Source organism: Dermochelys coriacea, chromosome 18, assembly GCF_009764565.3.
Source record: "Dermochelys coriacea isolate rDerCor1 chromosome 18, rDerCor1.pri.v4, whole genome shotgun sequence".
Taxonomy (NCBI): domain Eukaryota; kingdom Metazoa; phylum Chordata; order Testudines; family Dermochelyidae; genus Dermochelys; species Dermochelys coriacea.
The window spans coordinates 14,945,181-14,969,949 of NC_050085.1; the positions used below are offsets into that span (position 1 = coordinate 14,945,181).

At 48.7% G+C, this 24,769-nt stretch overlaps 1 protein-coding gene across 1 annotated transcript in view; it reads left to right on the top strand.

The window, feature by feature from the left end:
- The first annotated feature begins 12,383 nt into the window (after positions 1-12,383).
- LOC119844931 (tyrosine-protein phosphatase non-receptor type 11-like) overlaps positions 12,384-24,769 on the top strand; it is an 84,121-nt gene continuing 71,735 nt past the window's right edge. The window contains exon 1 of the mRNA XM_038376411.2: positions 12,384-12,519. Coding sequence (XP_038232339.1) covers positions 12,506-12,519 — 14 coding nt within the window. The 5' untranslated portion in view covers positions 12,384-12,505. The remainder of the gene's footprint in view (positions 12,520-24,769) is intronic.

Genomic DNA, 24,769 nt, shown 5'->3' on the forward strand with positions numbered 1-24,769 from the left:
GGAATTCAATATTAAACCACTGACCTTCCCAATGCCTCAGCCTAGAATCAGACCTGCCTTCTCTATTCTATGCATTGCCTTTACTGGCATTTTTAAAGCAAGAAATTGCATGTGTCTTTATCTGCAGGGGTGGGACTAAGCTGTGTACTGTCTTTGAGTCTGCAAACACATAACCTGAAACAATAGCTAGGAGAGGTGTGAGGTGCCCCTTTCATCTCATGGCTGTGTTAACTCTGAGGTTGAATGATGCCATTTAAAATGCCCGCATTGTTAACCTATTTCGCTGTTCATCTTGCGAGTAGAAACTTCTTGCTGTTTGGGGTCTGAGGGTGGAATTGAGCTAAAATACCGCTCACCTTCCTGTGCCCTGCCTGAATCATAGGTGTACATATCTGCTAATTAATGAATTAATCATAGTGATTGAAGGATACTGAATTATAGAGATGTAGGGCTGGAAGGCACCTCGAGAGGTCACCTGGTCCAGCCCCCTGCACTGATGCAGGACCAAATAGACCTAACCCATCCCTGCCAGGTGTTTGTCCAACCTGTTCTTGAAAACCTCCAGCAATGGGGCTAGAATAATATATGATTTAGCCTTGATCCTGCTCTGTCCTGCTAGGACCAGGAGACCACTGCAGACTGCATCTTCATTTGTATACAGATACAGTCCAAAAGCAAACCCATCTCCCAGCCACTGTTCCACTCTGAGCCAAAGTGCTCGCCTTACCGCATCCAAACTCTCTCCAGGCTCTCGGAGTCCTGTTACACCTTCCAAATTCACTCTCCCCCTGAGGTACAAAACACTGGGACATCTGGGATGAGCCTGAGCCTATCAAACTGGCCAGCTGGCAGTGTGGATTGAACACCTTGACAGACTTCCCATGACAACTACTTTGAAAAAGAGACATACCTGGGAAAACCTGGACAGGTGCCAATCTTAGCCCAGCCCCAGCTATGATTAACTAGCTTGCGTCCCTGGTGCACCAGCCTGAAAAGGAAAAAGCTCCAAACGATGCTACGTTATCACTTGTATCAGGACAAGTCCCCAAAAGTGGCAGCATTAGCATTTGGACGTTCATGCTCGGCGAGCTGAGGTGCCATCCTGTGAAGGGATAATCCCAAAAGGCACATGATTGGTTGGTGGTTCTGCACTGCAACTCATATCTGTACAGGTCATTATCTAGGTGGCTGGCAGCAAAGGTTTTCAGGTGCCTAACTCCCAATACTTTCCAGATCTGGGCTTTAGTTTGCACGTGTTCGCTGTGGTGGCTTTTCACCTCCTAGGAACCTATTTAAGGCTGTTATTCTCAGCTGTTGCATAAAAAGATGGCAAGTGGAGACTTATTCAAGCTTCCATATGCAGGAGCCAGTGCTCAGTTGAGCTGCAAGGAGTGGATGGGGGTGGAGAGTGCATGTTCTGTTAACCAGCAGGTGACTAGAATTTAAAATCAAAGATGTTCTTGACATCCTGCAATGATGAGCACTGGATTGGGGTCGAGCATGTCTGCCTCGGCTCAGTGGGAAGTAAACTTTTCAATGGGCAACCAGACACCGGAGAATTCTAAGGGGGGGGGAACAATAGGGTTAGTGTTTTTAGAGCAAAAGGGGTTGCACAACTCACCATTGGGTCTATGTTTCGCTGAAGATCAACCTTCTGGTGCAGGATTTTCCTGACAATAACCCTATTATGCAGCAGCAGGCAGCGGCTTGCTAAATCAGTACCTCTTCAAGCCACTGACGCAAAGCAGCAGGAGAAAAGCCACTGTCTTCTGGCACAGCATGAAAAGCGGGGCCTTGCCTGACTGGGTTTCATTCTAGGCACTGGAAAAGCAGCTGGAGGATGAAGGAGAAGTGCCGTTCTGGGCACACGGTGGTGTATGCAGCAGGCAGCAGTCACGATTCAGAGGAATGGCCTTCCTGTGCTTTGGAAGGTCACACTTGGTCTGGAAGGAGGCTGGTTTGCCAGGCCAGGCGCACATGGTGGCAGCGGGGGGCTCATCATCTCTGAAAATCAGGCCTTTAACTTCAATGGGAGACGCAGATACTCAGCACCTTTGCAAATCAAACCAAACAGGGTTTGATCCTTTTCTCACCTGCGCTGGTGTAAATCAGGAGTGATGGCAAATGGGAGGAAAACTGGGCCCCTGACTTACCAGCCCATAAGCTAACCCCACACCCTCTCTGGTCAGCATAGCTCAGCCGTGAGCATCCTGTGGGCTGAGAGAGGAGTGCTTTTTTAATTTTAATGGTCTATAGCAAACAAAATTACTGGCTTTCGGCTCTGTCCCTCCAAAAGGCTCCCCTGCTCCAGTGCATTTCAGTGCGGGGGAGGGGAAGATATGTCACTGCTTCCACCCAGCCCCATTTAACCTCCAAAATCCTAGGCTTCCAAGGGAAGGGAAAAATCTGTGGGTGGAAGCTCCAAGGAGGAGGGTGTCAGGCATGGAAGGTGCGTGTAACGGGTACCTTCTGTCACGGGTACTTAGCCTGGGGTGGTTGTGATCACCCTATTGTTCCCCTACTGAATGGGAGAAGGTCCCAGCGAGTGGCTGGCTAGATGGGAGTGAAGAGATGTGTAATTTATGGAACATCTCTCTCCTCCCCCCATAAGTTTCAGCTATTGGCTGTTCCTGGAGGCAGAGCACTAGCAGCATGGCAAACCCTTTGCATGCTGTATGCAGTGAGGCAAGCATGGCGCTGGAAAGCAGGGGACCTGGGGTTTATTCTCTGCGCTGTCACTGACTTGCTCTGTGGCCCCCGGCTAGTCAATTCACCTTGCTGCGCTTCACTTTCCCCTGCTGCAAAACCTGACATAATGAGATGTCTCCATCTTGGTAAATTGCCTGGAGGTCCATGGCTGGGAAAGGGGCTCTGAGGACTAAGTATTCTTGCTAGGGAAGGACAGGGCACGAAATGCTTCAGCGTGAGTGAAACAGGGCCCCGGCCCTGACAAATAACATTGACTCATAACAATCCCTCATTCTCTAAGTAGAGAGCCTGCCGCAGGGCTGCTGTAACAAAGGGTAATTGGAAACCCCTCATTTCGGGATTTATAACACATTTGTAAAAGTTTGCTGCTGCTAAAAGCTTAGCCCTGCCACAGGGCTGATTTCTTTCCCCTACAGCAAAATTCCAGGAAAAAAGTTTTGACCGGCTAATATAATAAGAGAAGGCAGAATGGCATTTGTATGCTTATGCCATGGGCCTGATCTGGAGCCCATCAAAGCCAATGGATTGATGTTCATTGTCTTCAGCAGGTTTGGGATCTGGCCTGGTCACTGTGTTATCAAATTTTCATAGCATCTCAGCTGGCGAGACTGGCCCTCCCAAGGATTGTGTCTCTCACCTCCTGAGTTCAAGCAGCACCGGAGCTGTTCAGTAGTTGGATGGGAAAGGCCAGGGTGCTGCTTCTGGATATGATGGGAACTCAGTAGTGTTGTCTTCCCTGACTTAGTTCAAAACCCATGCCCTCAGGTGGTCTCGGGGGTGCTCTGAGACTTGGGGTGCTGTCTTTCAGAGGAGATGTAAATGTCCGATCCTGGCCCCTTACCATCATTAGATATTTTGTGCCCTTTTTGAAACGGGGGGAATGGTATTAAATATGGTATCTAGTAAAAATCTAGTTTGGGGGTTACATTCTGCCACACTAAAATCAGGGTCCTGCAGTTTCAGTTACAGAGGTGTTCTTTATTTGCATAGTATTGATGTGTGCTGTTAAACAGTGGTTCTGTGCCAGCCAGCCCAGAAGTGGCTGCATTTCTCTGATAGGGGAAATGAGAGAGAGAGAGACTAGATGGATTGGGGAGAGATTATAAATCACTTTGATCAATTCATGAAATGCTTTGGGATCCTTCTGGTGACTGACCTTATCGAAATGTGGTTTAAAGATCAGGCTTCTCCCTAAACTCCTAGAATCTTAGGGTCAAATGGGGCCTTCATGCTTTTGGAGAGAGAACTTTGGGTGTGTGGCTGCTAAGATTAGTAACAGTCTAGAACGCAGGCTCCCAACACCAACAATGAGGCTCCTCTGGTACTTTGTACAAGAATTGGATTTTATACAGCTGCCCTTTGCCAAAACTCTCCCTCTTTCCTCTGCTGAACAGTGTTCTATGGGGTGACTACTGCCCTTCCACCCCAGATGGTGCCACATTTCAGTGGTGCTCTTCAGGCAGCACAAAGGGCCTGATCTCGCAATTGCAAGGGAGCAATACTGGGTTTATTTGCCTTCGCACTCTCCAGCATGGAAATGCACTCAACAAATGTAAGGCAAATCCCCCTGTCCCGGTTACGCTTTCTGGCGGGTGTTAGATTGTTAATAAACCCCAATGCCTGCTGCATGTGCACCCCAGCCCTTTAGCACGTTGGCATTTACCAGTCTGTTCCCCTGCCCCCATACGAATGCCTGGGAGAACGTATGTATTATAGCTAAATATACCGTGTCCTGAGCCTGCAGCAGGAAATGCCTTCGGGCTTGGGCATGAATGATGAATTCCACGGCTACTGATGAAGGAGCTGCATCCCCCTTCCCATACAGTTATGTTGGGCATGCATCATCACAGCCGCTCCCCCCTCGGTGGCGGCTCGCTATCCCTCCCTGGCATGCGTCAGAGCAGTTGCCTCAAGAGACCGGCCTGGAATTAGCAGAGACAAATGAAAAAGGAGGGAACAAAGAAGCCATCCTGGGTAGGATCTGAACTGGGGACCTCTGGAGCAGAGATAGTAGCACTGCCCTCAACATGGACTCGTCTAGGTTAACACCCGCTAGAATTTACTAGGGATAAAATCAATGGGGTTTGGTTAGAAATGTAGCCCGGTGGTTATTATCATGTAATATTCATACTGCAGGGCTCAAGCTGGCTGAGGGCCCGTTGGGCTACAGTACTGGGCAAACATCTACCAAGGGGCAGTCCCTGCATTAAACATCTTAACATCCAAGGGCCTGATTCTCCACTGCTTTGGATCACACTGGTGTAACATACTGGGGAATGCAGTGACTGAGGTTGGATAGAATCTGGGAGGCCAGATTCCCAGCTGATGGAAGTGGGTGCATCCCCACTAGCTTCAGGGGTAGGGGGAGTGTCCATTTACAGCAGCAATTTGGTCCTGGTGTTTGATAGCAGTTACTATAACCAGCTCTAGGATGGAAAAGAGAGTCAGATCCTTTCTAGCGGGGTTTTTTTTTGTTTGTTAACCCTCCCATGGAATTTTCTCTAGTCGGGATAGACTCCTCTCTCAAAGTGCTGAAGCGGGTTCAGAAAGGTTCCTTTGTCTCCGTTCAGCCTGGACAGGATTTTTACTGGCCATGTCTGCCTCAAGGAGAATCCATTGCTATGTCTCTCACAATGGAGCGCTACAAGGTGTTCCCAGGAGCTAGCGCACACAGGAGCAGGGTTCTTTTGGTGGCCGTTTTGTCTGTTGTGTCTCATCATGCGTTATAAAATCCACTGGTTCACAGCTGGGTTCGAAACTATGCAACCCTGCCATCCTATCCACTGAAAAATGAGCTAGCTGCTTCTGCCAGGGCCCTGGGTATTCCCCGAATAGAAGTGGAATTTGGTGCGTCTTATTATAGTTATAAAACTGCTATTTGTGCTACTGCAAGTGGGTACAGGGCTGGGGGAAGGGGAGTTGGTCAGTCATGTTCTAGCTTTTTCTGCCTTAGACAGCTGGCTTTGTTTTCTCGCAGTGCTTAGGAAAGGGGCCGGAGGCCAGTACTTTCTTTGGGCTAAATTCTGCCCTCATATAAAGGTGTAAATCATTAAGGTCCTCTGGATTTACACCACAGATGGCCAAATATTTGTACAAGCATCCTCACAATCGGCCAGCTGGAGCCTAGCTCCACGGATGCTGATTGACACCAGCTGAGGAGCTGGCCTAATGTCTCACTCATTGGCCTTCACCTTTGCCCTGGGAAAGAGGAGGTGAAACACATCTCAGAATTAAGAGGACATTCGGCCTCCATGGCCCACTCAACCCTTGCCCATTTGGCTGAGGCTAGCAGGGGCACCAGTTGGGCTGGTGGTGCCTCTGATGGGGACAACTAGAAACTGCAGAGCTCCACCAGACTTATTGCATACAGCTCCACAATCAGACTTCACATGGTAATTATAGGCTACAAGGACTTGGCTTTGCTTTTCCAGGGGCACAATTGGTTTTACTTAAAGCTGACATGGCCAGACCTGCATGAAAGAGGGAGTGAGTCTGATTCTTCTCTCATTTACACCCATTCAATTTTATTGACTTCAGCGTGACACTGGATCCAGACCCTAAGGCTGTCAGGTAGAAGAGACGTGGCAGTAGATCGTATGCAGTGTCTTAGTACAGAATACAAAGAATAACACAACATAGATCCCTTTCTATTGTCCTTCACATTTTTTAAAGCTCTGTCCTCCTCCCCACACACATGGCACCTAAGTTCTTGGGGCTATTCCTTCTATTCTACTCTCTGACTAGACTGCAAGGACGTTGGCCTGCATATTTCATCACTTCGGCCTTTTCTTTTCCCCTTCTCTGTTCTCGCATGTTATTTCCCTGTGGGCCCGTGTCTGTCCCTGCCCCAGCTCTGAAGCAGTGGTTGGCTGTGCTACTGCCTTTCACAGAATGCTGTGTGATCCTTCTGATGAAAGATGCAATGTAAACATGCTCCAGCCTGCATCCTTCAGGTCTATAGTACCAGGCGTTCCTCATTTAACCAAAGTGGTAACACTCTGCTGTGGATTAGCTTCTCCCAGACCAACTCACGGGTTATTGGTTTGTAACTGTCTTGCCCTCTAGTGGCTGGCAGAATGGGCCTCCAATGATCTTTGCTTTTGCTAACCAGCCTGATTTCCAGCTTGCTCCTTTCATCAGAAACCCAAAGGGGGGGAATCTAGGGTGAGGGGCTGCAGATTTAAGAGATGTACCAAGGCAGTGTGGTCGTCGTTGTTGTTCCTCTGAAACCTAAGCCTGATCCTCTCTCTAATATCACTGCGTCGGCACAGGGATGATCACAATGTGCCCCTTCATATTTTTAAAGAATCTCTCTCTCTAAAAGAGAGGGCAAAACAAGGAGTATAACCAACTTTAAAGACCAAGTGGGCCAGTGCTCATAGGCTTACCTCTTAAAAACATAAGAACGGCCATACTGGGTCAGACCAGTGGTCCATCTACCCCAGTATCCTGTCTTCTGACAGTGGCCAATGCCAAGTGCTTCAGAAGCAATGAACAGAACATGCAATCACTGTGTGATCCATCCCCTGTCTTCCACTCCCAGCATCTGGTAAACAAGGGCTAGGGACATCTAGATCGGGGGCTGCCTCCATGACCATCTTGACTAATAACCATTGAGGAGCCGGTCCTCCAGGAACTTGTCTAGTTCTTTTTTGAACCCTGTTATAGTTTTGGCCTTCACAGCATCCCCTAGCAATGTCTGGTATTATATTGACATGTCTGGCAGCTTTATGCAAACTATTTGGTTTTGTATTCGTGTAGCTGGCAGGTTTTTTCTTCCTACTTGGTATTGTTCTGGCATGGGGCTGCTTTACCCTAAGTTCATTAAAGGAAAGAGAATGTGGAAAAAGCTAATGTACTCAATGCTTTTTTTGCCTCTGTCTTCATGAACAAGGTCAGCTCCCAGACTACTGCATTGGGCAGCACAGAATGGGGAGGAGGTGACCAGCCCTCTGTGGAGAAAGAAGTGGTTTGGGACTATTTAGAAAAGCTGGACGAGCACAAGTCCTTGGGGCCGGATGTGCTGCATCCGAGAGTGCTAAAGGAGTTGGCGGATGTGACTGCAGAGCCATTGGCCATTATCTTTGAAAACTCATGGCGATCGGGGGAAGTCCTGGACGACTGGAAAAAGGCTAATGTAGTGCCCATCTTTAAAAAAGGAAAGAAGGAGGATCCTGGGAACTAAAGGCCAGTCAGCCTAACCTCAGTCCCTGGAAAAATCATGGAGCAGGTCCTCAAGGAATCAATTCTGAAGCACTTAGAGGAAAGTGATCAGGAACAGTCAGCATGGATCCACCAAGGGCAAGTCATGCCTGACTAATCTAATTGCCTTCTACGACGAGATAACTGGCTCTGTGGATGAGGGGAAAGCAGTGGACGTGTTGTTCCGTGACTTTAGCAATGCTTTTGACACGGTCTCCCACAGTATTCTTGCCAGCAAGTTAAAGAAGTATGGGCTGGATGAATGGATGATAAGGTGAATAGAAAGTTGGCTAGATTGTCAGGCTCAACATGTAGTGATCAATGGCTCCATGTCTACTTGGCAGCTTGTATCAAGTGGAGTGCCCCAAGGGTCGGTCCTCGGGCCGGTTTTGTTCAACATCTTCATAAATGATCTGGAGGATGGTGTGGATTGCACCCTCAGCAAGTTTGCAGATGACACTAAACTGGGAGGAGAGGTAGATACGCTGAAAGGTAGGGATAGGATACAGAGGGACCTAGAGAAATTAGAAGATTGGGCCAAAAGAAATCTGATGAGGTTCAACAAGGACAAGTGCAGAGTCCTGCACTTAGGACGGAAGAATCCCAGGCACCGCTACAGACTAGGGACCGAATGGTTAGGCAGCAGAAAAGGACCGAGGGGTTACAGTGGACGAGAAGCTGGAGTCAACAGTGTGCCCTTGTTGCCAAGAAGGCCAATGGCATTTTGGGATGTATAAGTAGGGGCATTGCCAGCAGATCGAGGGATGTAATCGTTCCCCTCTATCTGACATTGGTGAGGCCTCATCTGGAGTACTGTGTCCAGTTTTGGGCCCCACACTACAAGAAGGATGGGGAAAAATTGGAAAACGTCCAGCGGAGGGCAACAAAAATAATTAGGGGACTGGAACACATGACTTATGAGGAGCAGCTGAGGGAACTGGGATTGTTTAGTCTGCGGAAGAGAAGAATGAGGGGGGATTTGATAGCTGCTTTCAACTACCTGAAAGAGGGTTCCAAAGAGGATGGATCTAGACTGTTCTCAGTGGTAGCAGATGACAGAACGAGGAGTAATGGTCAAGTTGCAGTGCGGGAGGTTTAGGTTGGATATTAGGAAAAACTTTTTCACTAGAAGGGTGGTGAAACACTGGAATGCGTTACCTAGGGAGATGGTGGAATCTCCTTCCTTCGAAGTTTTTAAGGTCAGGCTTGACAAAGCCCTGGCTGGGATGATTTAGTTGGGGCTTGGTCCTGCTTTGAGCAGGGGGTTGGACTAGATGACCTCCTCAGGTCCCTTCCAAATCTGATATTCTATTATTCTAATTTTCTTTACTGGCAGCCTGATTAGGTGCTTAATGTAGTGGACTGAATTACTGTGGCATTTGACCACAAAAGCCAAAGATACCACCAGTTGTAGCTACTGTATTTCTATAATCAAAACGTTTGTTGTTCCATGTAGTAATTTATTTATTTTGAAAGGTGGCAACCTTATGTTAACTTTCATGCTGGGCAATTAAAGCAGATCAGATGACAACATAGAAAGGAAAGGTGAAATGGCGGTCCTGACCTCTTAAGTGGTATAGTTTTAGGGAGCAGATGAGGTTAGCTTCATCCAGTGGTAGAGGGAAGAAAATATACAAAGGTATTGAACTGTGGAGAAAGGTAAACAGCACATCAGAATACATTAAGCAATTGATCATGCAAGCTACAGAAAGCTATAGAAAGCAGTGGGAGTGCTTTCCCTGGCTGGGAAATTATTGAGCCATAATTAATGTGTAGGAAGCACTTTGAGGGCCTGTGATAAGAGGTCGTAAATGCCAATTACACATTATATTATTAAAGTTTAAAAACCAGGGGCGTGATAACGTAGACGGGGTTGCAGGAGGAGGAAGATTTCCTTGGTTTTTCAATAGAGGCAGTGCTTTATTTTTTTATTAATGTCTTAAACATATTAACAGGTTTCAGAGTAGCAGCTGTGTTAGTCTGTATTCGCAAAAAGAAAAGGAGTACTTGTGGCACCTTAGAGACTAACAAATTTATTAGAGCATAAGCTTTCGTGAGCTACAGCTCACTTCATCGGATGCATTCAGTGGAAAATACAGTGATAAAATTAACTTAGGCTTGAATAGAGACTGGGAGTGGATGGGTCATTACAGAAAGTAAAACTATTTCCCCATGTTATTCCCCCCCCCTACTGTTCCTCAGACGTTCTTGTCAACTGCTGGAAATGGCCCACCTTGATTATCACCACAAAAGGTTTTCTTCCTTCCCCCCCCGCCCTTCCTGCTAGTATTAGCTCATCTTAAGTGATCACTCTCCTTACAGTGTGTATGATAAAACCCATTGTTTCATGTTCTCTGTGTGTGTATATAAATCTCCCCACTGTATTTACCACTGAATGCATCCGATGAAGTGAGCTGTAGCTCACGAAAACTTATGCTCAAATAAATTTGTTAGTCTCTAAGGTGCCACAAGTACTGCTTTTCTTTAAACATATTAGTTCATCCAAAAGGATCTCAAAGCCTTTTCTAAATATGGAACCACCTCCTACTTATCTCAGTGGTGTGAGTAGTCCCACTTCAGGGGGGCTGCTTGCAAGAGTGGCTGTAGAGAAAAGGATACAGACACTTCAGGGAAAGCAGCAGTCTGGTGTAGAGGAGGGAAGTAGAAAACTGTGTTCTGGGGCAACAGGGTAACAAGAAGTGCCATTGTACCTGTAGTGGGCAGCAGACCAGAGAGGACAGGTCTGTCTCTTTCTCCTCCTGAGCAGCAGGTCAACTTGTGCTCCAAGTGCCTGCCTAAACGTGTCAAGAACACAAAGGACAATTGTATGAAAATTATAGGACAAAGCTTATATTAAAGGAAGGCCTATCACAAGACAACACACTGGCATCTCAACGTGTGATCTCTGATCTTCTGCCGTGTGCGGCTGGAGCCACAGGACAAAGCACGGCCTTGAATGACTGAGCCAGAGGGCCAGGCACCAAATCCAGGATGTTGCTTGGACAAACGCCATGCGCCCTGCCCCAGGAATTTTATTTATGCAGCAGCGGACTAGGGCAGCTACCTGCCCTGGTGTCTGACTAAAGCTCACACCATCCTGTGGTAGGGGGACCAAGGACAATGAGCAGACTCCAGCAGGCCTGTCCATGGACTCCAGGGAACAGCCACAGAGCTACCCTCCATCCCCATGTCCCTGGGCCCACCTCACCCTGACCCAGCCCCAGCCGTAGCGGGACCACAGGCTGTGATCCCCTTGGTGGGGCGTGCAGCCTTCAGCCCTGGGCTCCTGCCCTGCCTCTTCAACCAGGCTCAGCCTTTCCAACCTGATGCCCAGCTACCTAAGCCTGTGTTTTTCAATCCGTGGGTCACAACCCACTACTGGGTCGCGACATGTAAGGTGCTGGGTTGCCTTGCTGTGGTCAGCACCACCAACTGGGATGTTAAAAGTCCCGGCGGCAGTGCTATCCGGCTAAGGCAGGCTAGTGCCTAACTTTTCCGACACCGCGCTATGCCCTGGAAGCAGCCAGCAGCAGTCCAGCTTCTAGGCAGGGAGCCATGGGGCTCTGTGCGCTGCCCCCACCCAGAGCACTAGCTCTGCACTCCCCGAGCATTGGGTCCTGGCCCATGGGAGCTGGGGGAGGTGGTGTCTGTGGGCGAGAGTCGCGGGAAGCCGCTTGTGCGCCACCACCTAGGAGCCAGACCTGCTGCTGGCTGCTTCCAGGATGCAGTGCGGTCCGTGGTGCACCCTGGCTGTGCCACTGAGCCGCCAGAGGCAAGTCTGTGTCCTGGAGCCCCTCCTGCACCCCAAACCCCTCAGCCCAGAGCCCTGACCCCCTCCCACACCCCTGTCCCAGCTCTGAGCCCCCACAAACCTGGAGCCCCTCCTGCACCCCAAACCCCTCATCCCCAGCTCAGAGCCCTGCCCCCACTCCCCTGCCCTAGCCCTGAGCTCCCCCAAACCCAGAACACCTTCCTGCATCTCAAACCCCTCCTCTCTGGCCCCACCCCAGAGCCTGCACCCCCAGCCCAGAGCTCTGATCTCCTCCCGCACCCCAACCCCCTGCCGCAGCCCTGAGCCCCTCCCACTTCCCAAACCCCTCAGCCCCAGCTCCGTTGGGTCTTGGGCATCAACAATTTTCTTCAACTGGATCCCCAGAAAAAAAGGTTTGAAACCCACTGGCCTCAGCCTTCCCTTCCCCAGGACGTGCGCTGCCCCTTTAAGAGCCGCAGCGGCCGCCCTGCCTCTGTTGATGGGCGGTGCCAGTTGCCAAGCGGGGAGGGAGGGGGCGGAGGACAGAGGGCGGGGGTCCCCCTCGTCACAGGGAGGGCTTTCCCCCGCTGACACGTGGTTTAACCTTCCAGCTGGAGGAGGCGGGGCTAGCCTGGCAGCCTTGACCAATGGGCGGCCTGGGGGATGCGGGCAGGGGGCGCGCCCAGTCCATATATGGCCCGGGAGAGGGCGTGGCTAGGGATCCGAGCCCCGCCCCCATTTTTCTGACCTGGGCAGCTGCGCTTCACCGGCGGGCAGCCTGCAGCGAGCGGAGCTGCCCGTGTGTCGCCGGTGCCCGCCGCGCTCCCTGCCCCGGCCCCGGCCATGACTTCCCGCAGGTAAGGGCCGCCCGGCGGGCGGCCGCCTCGGATCCCTCCTGCCGGGCCCTGGCCTCCCTCCCTCCGGCTCCGGGCTGCTCTGCCTCGCCCCCCCCTTCCCCGGACCCGCCTCCCTCCCCTGAGCTCTCCCGGGGCTGCGATCCCTTCGCGCCCGGCTTCCCGCTCCCCCCGTGCGCGGTGCGCGCCCTCCTGGGAACCTGCCCCGGCCGAAGCACCCCGCTGAGCCCCGTCCCCGGCGGGGCACGGGCTCGCCGGCAGCCCTGGGCGTGGGGGCAGGGCTCGTGCTTTGTTCGCGTGGGTCCGCCACATGTGGGGCGCGCAGGGCGCTCTTGGCTTGCTCGTAAGGGACCCGCGTTTGGTTCGGTTTGGTACCGTCGCCGGGGCCCCGATTTTCTTTTTTTTGTTTTGTTTTGTTTTTGTGTCTTTTTTTTTTTTTTTTAAACAAGTTGCTGAGTTGGTAGAAAGAGCCTCAAACCTTTCCGCAGTGAGGCAGCAAATAAGTATCATAGAGGAAATCATGAGAGCGGCTCCTGAAGGCTTGGAAAGTTTTGGCCTAGTGGGGTGGGTTGTTGTGTTTTTGTTTTGCGCTTTCAAAGCGGACTCTGGTGCCTGTTGCATTGGCGTGACGGTTAATAATCTAGCCAGCCTCTGGGGCCATATTGTGTTAAAGGAAGCCGAAGGGGCAAAGTATCATTTAAGCTGATATTGGCCAACGCTTGTACCCAGAAAGGAACTCGGAAAAGCACTTTCCTCTGGGCGTTGGTAGAGCCAGGGATTTGAAGCTGGGGGTAAGTTGATGTTGCTGCTTTGGCCAGGGAAAAGAAGGACCCCAGTAGCCGGTTTCTGCTGCAGTTCTTTTGCTGGTTGGCAAGGTAAAGGCAATTAAAAAGGTAGCCTTTCAAAACAAAACAAACAAATGGGGCACTATCATCTAGCTGTCACATACCTCTCAACTCCTCTTTTCATTGAAAAACGGAGTTTTCTCCAAAGTCTGCTGTCCTTTATCAATAGGGCTTGATTGAAACCTATTATACTGGCTAGGGGCATCACGCAGATGTGGTTAAAACTGAGTTCTGATTTCCAGATATAATGCGTGAGGCTGTTCCATGTCAGTGCTTTTAATGTGCATAGCTGCTCCATAGTTAAAGTTGCACTGAGCCTTTCAGCGAAGGCGGGATTAACTGTGCTTACCCTAACAAACGAGCAGTTTGGCTTCAGGCTTTCTTGACAAAGTATCTTCTCTCAAACTTTGCAAAGCTTTCCCTTTTCCCCGAAAGGGGAGAGGGAGAGATGGTGGCTGACTCTGAATGTCTTCCCGAAATACTCAAGGCCTGAATCTGCCTCTGTCATAAGCAGTCAGTTGCAAAATTGTTTCTGACTTAAGCCTCTGTCCTGTAGGGGAACCCCATTTCCTTTACTGGGGCTCTTCAGGAGTACAGGGTTCAGACAGCAGCAGCGTCATCAGGGAATTGGAGCAGCCCTGGGTTCGCTCTTTCTTTATTTATGCAGGGGTTTTGTTAAGGAGGGGAGGTGAAAGATGTTAACCTACCTTTTAAAAGTTGCTAGTAACTGGCTTCCTGACCAGTGGGTTTAAAATGAGCAAACGGATATTGCAAAGGATTTCTCTTTTGGTCCTATGAAACCAAAACACATGCATAGCCCTATATACCCCCAAGTGGCTTCGCCCATGGAGTCTGTCAGGAAAAGTCACTTTCAAAGCTTTTGTTCATATTAAAAATGGGGTGGAAGGTCTCTCTTTCTGCTGGGAGGGTTGAAATGGCGATGGAAAGCAACACCACAAATGACTGACATTTTAAACTGTGTGATGTGGCTAGCTATAGGACAGGGATGGTTTTTTTGTTCTATGTTTGTACAGCACCTGGCACAGTGGAATCTTGGTCAGTAAATGGTGCTCCTAGACAACTACAGTGATATAACTAATGTCTCTGGACTTGGGTGGTAATCAAAGGAATCTGTTTTCACTTCACTCCAAATATTTCTGGGGAGTAAGTATTTGTTCATGATTTGGGATCTTAACATTTTTTTCTTAAAGCAAAACATTTGAAGTTTGCCTTGGATACTTTCCTTCAAGGAGAGTCACATGAATGTTTGACCCAAAGTATAATGGGGGAAGTAAAAAAATAGAGGCACGGCACTAAACTGGTGGGTGGCTTGGTCAGTTTTGAAGCACACGTCTGCTGATGGGCAACGGAGTTAGAGCAGAAGAGTGGGCGTTTAGACACTTGGGTTTTATTTTCAGTTCTGGCCCCAGCGCTCTGTGAGCTTGAGCCAGTTGCCTTAAGCTCTCTCTGCCTCGGCTTCTCTGTCTGCAAAATAGAGATAATGGGCCAGATCCTCATCTGGTGTAAATTCTCCCAGCGTTATTGACTTCAGTGTAGTGACGTGACTCATAACAGATGCGGAACTTCAGTGAAGTCAATGGAGCTGTGAAGGTTTACACTAGATAAGAATTTGTCCTAGTGCCAGTGTAACCCACCGGCTTGGTATGTCTTATGAACATAAGAATGGTCCTACTGGGTCAGACCAAGGGTCCATCTAGCCCAGTATCCTGTCTTCCGACAGTGGCCAGTGCCAGGTACCCCAGAGGGAATGAACAGAACAGGGAATCCTCAAGCGATCCATCTCCTGTCGCTTATTCCTAGCTTCTGGCAAACAGGGGCTAGGGACACCATTTGTACCCATTCCTGCATCTTCCTCTGTGCCCGATCCAGAGATGATGTGGTTCTGTTTCAGGCCGCAGCTGCAGAGCCTGGCTCTTTGGTTCAGGCTGTAAACACTTGCATGTTTAGCGTTGGACGTCCCTAGTTCAATCCCCAGTGTCTTCGAAGACAGTGGCTGTCACACCTGCTTAGCAAGAGTGCAAGCAGTATTGTGAATGCCTACAGAAACTCATTGAGATGTGTAGGTGCAAAGGGCAATAGCTGCAAAGTGTTTTCTCACACCGTGCACCTGCTTTCTTGTTCGTGCATATTTCAGACTTGCACGGCAGCCCGTGGCGCTCAGAGGTGCTCTGGAATGAATAGGCTTCCGGGCTGCATTCTCAACAGATGGCAGTGTGGAGTGTTTGCAAGTGAGTGCAGGACTCTGTCTTCCTAGCCTACTATTAGAGGCTACTGCGAGGGGAGGGGGGTTCTCCATCAAGTGATACTCCAGTGGGGTGCCTGCCCAGGCTGAGGGGTGCTGATCTGCTGATCTGCTGCTTCGAGTGCCACCTCTGTGGCTATCTCTACCCTCTGCATTGCAGTGAGGTGATTGCCAGCTTACAATGATGGAGGTAAGTGTGAACAGGAGTGTAACTGTGGGTCATCACTCCAGGCACAGGGTGGGTGGGTGTGTGTGTGAGAGAGACACAGACTTGGCTTTAAACCCTCGGGGGTAGTCTCCTGTCCTAGTGGAAGGCAAGACCAGATCCCCTGATATTTGCTTCACTGTGTGCATATTTAATGCTTCAAAATAGGCTCTGCCTGATGTCATGAACCTGTTGCGTGCTGCGTTGTTACCTTGCCCCTAGGCTGAAAGCTAGGAGGTGGTGACCCCCTTACATGAACTGAGCCTGCTTCGGATGCATTTGTTGTTGGGCTCTGTTGCCGGCGGCTTGTGGCCTTGCTGAAATAAGAAGGTTCTGTGCTCAGTAATATGGCAGCTATTTTTGGCTCTTTCCACTTGAAACTCTGGGTCAGCAGTCTCATGTGTTGGGGATGGGGCTTCAGGTGCTGGGTGATGGAAAGAGGGTGCAAGCTGTGAATTGACCCGGACCTTTCCTTCAAAGATTAGGAGATGGCTTCCGCATGTGGCCGGTCCTAAAATGAGCTGATGGAAATCGTATCTGATTGGCCATTAGACAGGGCACCTGGTCTACAAACTAGAGAGCAAGTTCTCTGCTCCGATGAGCTTACAGCTTTCAATACGTAACTAGGCTTGGAAGGATGAGATTTGTCGGGTCACGTGAATTTCACAAACTGAAGAATATTTCTACTAATGTTGGAAATTAACAGCCAGGCAAAGTAAGAAAAACACTGCTTGAGAACTTATTAGAATTTGATTTAAGGATATTTGCGTGGTATATATTGATGTGTGAAAGTGACATTTTGTGTTAAAGCTTTAATTCTCTTTTGAATCTTGGTGCCTCTACTGGATTACATAATGGTCTGATCCAAGCCCCCCACCCCATAATTTTGTACACCTGTGGATATTTAAATTTATGAAAATTACAAAAAATCCTTAAAACCCAGAATTCTGCACAAGTGTGAAAATTAAATTGATTGAAAAATGCTTTAAAATGAACAGTGGTATTATCTGTCCAAATTATTTTTAAAAAGGAGGGGAAAGGAAAGTGCATCTTTGGACAGCTTTGTTACAAAGAATTGACTTTTTTTAAAGGGCTGAATCTTGCTTTCCCTAGGCACAGAATGGGACAATGAGAGCTGGACAATTAAGCCCTTTATTTGTGCAATTCTCTGCCCCCATACGCAACTGGAACAAATGATCTGCCATGAAGTGTGTGGCAGGGGGAGGAACAATGGCATAGAGGGGGCAGAGCTGAATTCAGCATTGGGACTAGCAATGCTGGTAGTCTGCATTTGACACACCTGCTTGTGTGTATCTGTTTTGGGAAGATAACGCTACGTGCTAAAACTGCTCTTCCTTTAAAGGAAGGCGTAGCTTCAGGGTGGGAAATAAGTTCCTTCTCTTATTGCACATATACTTATATTTAATCAAATCACATTAAAATTAAATACTCCCCTTCCTGCTTCTCCCCCTCCCCCCCAGAGAACTGCAGGTGACAGATGCTAATCTCACTGCCTCATTACGCTTCTTGAAGGCACTTGGATACTAGGAGCAGTGGAGGCTGTATAAAGGGGTGTGTGTGTGTGTGTGTGTGTGTGTGTGTGTGTGTGTGTGTAAATTCAGAAGTGTTCACAGCTCTGCGCTAGAGGGGAAATGGGTTTGTTGTCTTAAAACTGTAACACAAAGCTGTCCCTGGCTCCTAACTTTAGTCTTCTGCCAAAGCTTTGTTGTATTGGTTCTCAAAGGCAGCCTGATGAAAGAATGGTCACTTTTTCCTTCCATCCATTTATTCACCCTTTAATAGCATCTGCTCCCATTCAGGCCTCAAGGCTTTGACTGTCCAAAAAACACTGAAATCTGCAAGGTTAGAGAGAGCAAGCAGCAGGATTCTGCTGAAACACCCCAGCTGGCTTGCCGAGAAGTCGGGCGTCTAGGAATAGCTCCCCCAGCCTCGTGCTTAAGTCCACTCCGGTGAGATTAGAGGTCTTTTTGCTGGGATGTAGAGATCTGAATGGATAAATCTTGCCTCCCAGCCATGACCGGCTGCTACTAGCTCCTGTGTGCCCTGCATCCTGTTCCTAGAAATGAGACACACAGCACGCGTACTGTTGCTCCTGCACAACCCAGATATGTGCAGGGCAAAGCTTTAACTTCCATCAGTTCACTGGGACTTGGGTTTAGGAAGAAAGAAGGGGTGGAGGAAACGGTCTCTCTCCCTCTTTCTCCCCCCTCCACCCCCACCCCCAGAGACTTTTTGCATGAATGAAAAAATGTTTTGTCCCAAATCTAGACAAAGTCAATCTCAAATTTTCCAGAACAAGAAAGCTGTCTTTTTCAGTTTGTATCAAACAAAACATTTCATTTCAATTTTGCCCTTTTTTTGTGATCCATCCCTGTCTTCCCTTCCTGACTTCTAGCAATCGGGCTTAGGGTCACCCTGAACGTGTGGTTGCATACCTGACCATCTTGGCTAATAGCGGTTGATTGATCTGTCCTCCATGAACTTAACTCGTTCTGTTTTGAACCAAGTTGTATCTTTTCACCATCATGACATCTCATGAATAGTTAGGGCCCTTTGTTTTCAGTTTTTTATTTAATTTTTCCTGGGAATTTATCAGTGTTTGTTACCACCACAACAAAAACAGGTGAAAATCAATGCAAAAACCTGATAATTTTTCTGGGTAAATATCAGGGTTTATTTTGGTGGACGGAAAAGTGGGAGGGATGTAATCAGTAGATTGATGAACAGAATTCAAAGCATTACTTTGGCTTGCTGTAGAACTAAAACAGAACTCAAAACACAACACCACCTCTGAGTTTAAGAAAAAAATACATCTCTAATCCCCAAATAAAACTTTTGATTTGAATAAACAGTTGTAGACTTAGAACTATTAGCCTATAAATATTTACAGCGCATACACTCAATTTTGTCCTTTTCTCTTGTTTTTGTTTGTAAACTTCTGAATACTTGTTCTGAAACATATTCTGATAAAGATTTTCACTTTCTTCCCATTTTAGTGTGTCAAATCTTTAAATTGTTCTCTGCTACAGCTTGAAATGTGTATGTGGCGGGTGTGAGATTCATCAGTATGTTCAGATGCGCACACACTTCAGAGCTTGCAGGCGTGCCCATTTGTTTGTTGTGTGTATCTTTTAGACTAATACAGAGCCTTACTTCAACAGGCAGCTTTGCATATACACACAGACTAATGCATTATCATAATACATCTCATGCAATGTTTTGTATTTTCCTAATAAAACAAGGTTTTCTTTATATCTGAACGATACAAAAAAACAGAAAATACTGAGGAATACTTTTTGTAAAACCTGGGAATTTTTTGGTAAGTCAATTTAAACCAAAAATGAAGGGTCTTATGACTAGTGTGCAAAGAACATAAGGATGGCCTTACTGAGTCAGACCAATGGTCCATCTAGCCTAGTACCCTGTCTTCTAACAGTGGTCTGTGCCAGATCCTTCGGCAGGAATGAACAGAACAGGGCAATTTGGATGGTCCATCCTATTATACAGTCCCAGCCTCTGGCAATCGGAGCTTTAGGGACACCTAAAGCATGGAGTTGCATCCCTGATCATCTCAGCTAATAGCTGTTGATGGACCTATCCTCCATGGTCACTCCAGGTTAAGAACCACTGTTCTAAGGGTAAGTCTGTAGCGCATTGTAAACTTGCGTCTGTGAGATCCAGGCTTGTAGACTTGGGGTGTTTGCACACCTGCACTTGAGTGGACTCTGCCTTGGACACTTGGGTTTATAGTTGCTGGGCCTGGGTGTCTCCGCTGTGCTAGCATGTCTATAGTGCCCCACACAGACCTTCTGACTCAAGTCTGCCTTGAGCTGCTTCCAGAATGACCAGGCGTGAACCCAAGTCACAGTGGGACTTGAGTTCTGGCCCAACCAGAGCCTGCTGCCCTGCCACCCCAGGGCTGAAGCCCAAAGCCTGAGCCCCACTGCCCCTGGGAAGGTGGGGAACTCGCTATCTGTCTGCTCCTCCAGCATTGTGCCCCAGGCAGGCAGAGTCCAACCCCTGCTGGTAGCTCCAGCAACCAACCGCAAGGTGGTGCATCCAGGAGCAACAGGGAGGGACTGCTTCTTCCTCCTCTCGCCTATCACAGCCCAGGACGCCATGGCCACAAGAAAAGCCCCTGGTGGCTGCATGCAGCCAGAGTGGCCACATTTTGAGAAATCCTGCTGAAGCAGCCTGTGTAGATGCTACCTCACTTTTGGCTTTTAGGTTTTGGGCTCCCTTCTTTCAGGCAGGCCCCAATGCCAAAAATCAGGGTTTGTAGTCATTTTATTCCAAGGAGTGAGTGAGTTAAATTTGCAGCTTGGCAAGCATCTAGAAGTGAGCTTACAGCAAATTTAAGGCTGAAATTCTGGCCCCATTGAAGTCAATGGGAACTTTGCCATTTGCTTCAGTAGGGCCAGGGTTTGACCCTGAAACTGGCCTTGGTACATGAAAATGTAGAATAAACATTAAGCTGTGGAGTCTCTTAATAGCCATTGTATCGGCAGAACTGCCAGCAATTAGGGAATTAATGACCCAACTTCCCCGGAAGAAATCAATGCTCGTATGCAGTGCACCTCTGTAGTCTGGACCATTACAGGGACCTTCAAGGTGGGTGGGTATTTTAAATAAGACAACTTGTGCTGGGATTTTCAAAGACTGGGAATTGGGAGCATACATTAAATCCCCAAAGGTCTCTGGAAAAATCTCTTCCCCCAGTTTCTCTCTCCTTGTACGTTGTTGCCATTCAGCATTCCAGCAAATATATTTTTGCTGTAATATAAAATGTATAGTCTTCCAAACAACCCGCCCTAGTTGATTTGCTGCAAAGTGTGTTGAGAACAGGTCTTGCGCTGTGTAGAAGGCTTAAAGCTGGAATACGCATATAGGTGCCCCACGTTAACCGTGTGAGACTGGATGGCCACACTCTCCAGGCGGCCTTGCTTCATGCTTCCCAACTAGCGAAGGGCCAAAGGCAAAGTTTCAATGTTTGTAATACTTCAAGCTTTGTCACATCTCTTGGACTTAAAAAGAAATGTACTGGAAATCTTGGCAGAAAATCTTCCAACGTGGCACATCCAACAATGAAATATGAAGGGAGAAAATTATCAGAACTTGGCGGGGTGGGGGGGCAGGAGGAGGGACTCCAATAAAAGGCAGGAGTTTGAACAAAGTTCAAAATATGGATCTGAAGTTTGTGGAATGCTTCCAATTTGATGATGGGCTGAACCCAAAACCCTCAATCCAAACAATCCTGAGCTTGGGGGGGTTCAGAATCCAGATCTGTCCTGGACTCTCCAACTTGTGCCTCTGTTTAGCCAAAAGGTTCAGTTTGAACTGTGGGTGAAAGTCGGGGCTGCTTCCTTTTTTTTATCCAAAGCTTTGTCCATTTTCATTTTGCAGCCTGCAACAAAGGATCCGTTTTAAGGGCCCTGCTCACCTGTAACTGGTGGGTAAGACGTCAGTGTTTCAAGTGCTCTAGTATGAAGCAGAAGCTACTGTCATTCAGCCAAGAAATCAGCATTGGACCCATTTCTGAGTGTGTTTTCCACACTGATATGCCTTCCATGAGGTGATCGGTTATGTTACACAATGTGCCGAAGATCTGGCGTTACCAGGGACCTGAGCTGTTGTAGCTACAAAATGGCAATTCAAGGCATTTGCAGAGCCAATCTCCCTGTTTGGCTTTTAACCCTGACCTGTTGTTGCAATAGGAAACATAATGCCAAAACCCTGCCCTCTTGCCCCCTTCCTTCACCGAAGGGAACACACGTATTTCCTGAACTGAATCTGAATGTAAATATTAACCATAAGTATTTGCAGTAGCGGCCTGCTTTGGCAGGAGGGGGTAATGGGACTTCTGGGCTGGCTGAAAGTTTTTAAAACCTGTGATGTGTTTGCCTCCTCAGAGACTCATTAACAATATTACAGATAGAACTCGGGAAGAAGTCCTTGAAATCAAAATGTCACGGTGTATCCCTTTTGTTTGCCAGCTGTGTGTGTCCCAGGGCAGCAGTGTCTCTAGGCTCCTAGTCAAGGACCAGAGCTTTAGTTTGGTGCAATGGGGAAAGAGCCTGATTAGGATGTCCTCCGAATAACCCTTCTTGTCCTGTTTTCCACACACGGGCATTTCCCTGACCAGTGCTTGCCTAGGTCTAGATCTGGGGTCAGTCCCAATACCAAGGAGTCCCTTGCTATGGTCAGGTCACTGTATCTCCCTGATGCCCCTGGCTTGTATAGTCTGTGGTATTGTAGCAGCTAGAGAACATCACAGCAAAGCAGCCATGTTGCCTCTCTTCTTGGCGGCTGACCCAGCGTCTTCTCTACAGCTGGTTCCCAACCCAGCGTGTGCATCAGTGAGGGCATTTTCAGCCACAGGCCGAGAGCAAGAGAAACCATGTGCTTGGCCCAGACCGTGGTTTTTCCCCCCATGCAGCTGTACCTGTCCTGCAAGTTGCCAATGAGAATTCCTCGCCGTCTGCAGCAGCGGTTTAACTGGAAGAGCTGCCGGTGCACTGAAGAGGAGCTTAGTCCCCCTCGCTTGCTCTCCCCTGCCAGTTCTTTTGGCAGTCTGTGAATAACTGAACCAGCACCTTCCAGTACAATTACTCTAACCTAGCAAAACCGAGCAGCTTGTCCCTTTGTGGTCTAATAAAGCAACAAAGGAGCGAACAGAGGACAAACTTTCATTTCCCCCCACCCCCTGCAAACACAGAATATGGCAGCAGCTAGACCCAGGTGGGGAGGGGGCTTGCTGGGCAAAGGCTGAGCAGGTGCCCTCCCATTTGGGGTTGATTAGAGCTGCTGCTGAGCCTGAGCTGCCCCCCCCCGATAACCGTCCTTTGGGCAGGAATAGTGTTATGGCAGGTCTAATGACCTGCCCCAGCTTCTCACGGGCAGGGTTTGAACCCGGGTGTGTGTGTGTGGTGGGGGGACAGAGATAAGACCTCTCCTGCACAGTGATAGCTATTAAAAAGCTGGCATCTAGCATCTGTTTCCACCCAGTGGGTATCTCCCCAGCTGATTCCTCTCCCGAGCAGGGGGAGGGGTGGGGGCTGAGCTCTCCCCTCGTTTTAAGCAGCAGTGTCTTCAGTGGTGACCGCTATGTATTGGCCTCAGCTTGAGGCCCTTAATGCACTGCAAGTGGTGAGCCTGGATCCTGCTGGCTTTCTGTAACCGTCTGGTGCTCTTCCATCCCCGATGAAGGCCTCGACTCTCGCTGACCTCTCAAGCTCTCTTCTTTGCACCCGCTGAGCCATGGCCTGGCCAGTGCCAGCCAGCTCCTTTGTGAACCAGGAACCTCTTTCTTTTTTTGGTTCAGGGCAGCCTGGTAAGGAGGGCACGGCCTGAGAGCTGGGAGACCTGGTTCCGGCTCTGCTGCTGACTCATTATGTGACCTGGGCAAGTCACTTCCCCTCTGTCTCTCTTGCTTCATCTGCAAGATGGAGAGATAGCACTTCCCTTCCTCACGTGGGCGTTGAGTCATGTGGGTGCTGGAGTGATGAACATCATAGAAGTACCTGCAAAATTCTCTGTGGCTCTTCTTTTCTTACCTTACCACTCAGGCTGCACCGCTACCCTTGAAATACAGCTTGTGTCTAAGCACATGCCCTGCCTTTGCTTGTCTTAGCCTCTCTAAATGGCTCACTGCACATTATAAACACTGTGCTTGGTCCTACTCGGACACCATCCCTGCCCTGAGGGCCTGGCAGTCTGAGTCGGTAGCTACTATCCAAAAATCGGTCCCTGTCCTACTGGGGGCGTGAGGGGGAAGTGCCAGTAGGGTGCAATCGTCCTAGGCATGAATCAGATAACTGCATCCTCCTTTCAGTTGCTTGTTGCTCTCTTGAACCCAAGACTGATCCCCTGGCTGGAATTGCACTCCCTACCTTTTGTGGGCAGGGGTCAGAATGGAAAGTAACTCCCGCAAATCATTTGTGTTTCAGGAAATGTGCGTGGGATGGAAGCTAATCAGATTATGGAGCTGGCCTGTTTGCAGGTTTCCTGCATGAGTCTGGAGGGAAGAAGGAAATTCTTCTTATTAAACCAAACTGGAAATCAGGAACTGGGCTCTTCCTGTATAGATGCGTGGGTTTTTTTGTTGTTTTTTTTTTGCAAACTGCTCAAACTGCCGTTGATATCTATGGTGCTCTCCAAAGACCTGCACTTTGTCTGACCACAGTGACTGAGGGACATATTTGGAAGAAAGATTTAATGTCGTCTCCTGCTTTCGGTCGCCCGACTTCCCATGGGGTGGAAAAGCAGAGATCTGCTGGAATAGCAAAACTATTTCATAGTGCTGCTGGCTCTTGGGAGCTTGCTGTAAACTAGCTTAGTCCCTGCTCCATCCAAGGACCCTTGCAGTGGAAGGGAGAAACCATAGAAAGCTTCAGCAAGCCTGATGTTAAAATGAAGAGGGCTTTGGGGGAAGGCTGTGGCTATAATCCTGCTTCTATTAAAATTGCTGGCAAAACTCTCACTGGCTTTGCTGGAAGCAAGGATTGGGCCCGCTGTGTAGGAGAACCCTCGCTAGTGGCAGCTGCTGACTTCTTGGCTGTGCTTTGAAAATTCCCTTGTTGTTTGGGGGTGGGAGGGGCAGAAAATTGTCAGTTTTTTCTGCCGTTTAAAAATCAGGAAGTACGCTGGAAACTGCACAAGTCTCACCCATTCCAGCCTTGCCCTAGATATTCTGGGGTGAAAATCTCCCAAAGTCTGTACCCGTTTTGCTCCCTTTCCTCTGCAGAAGCTGGTCTCTCTTCTTTCCTATCCATGGTAATGAAAAGGTGTGATCCCATTTAAAGAGGGTCAGTAAGAATGATGATGCACTAATCCTATGCTGCCTAGCAGTGGGATGCCCCCCAACCCCTCCAGTGGTTTCATCTATTGCTAATCCAAACTTCCCCTTCAGAATTTAGGGGA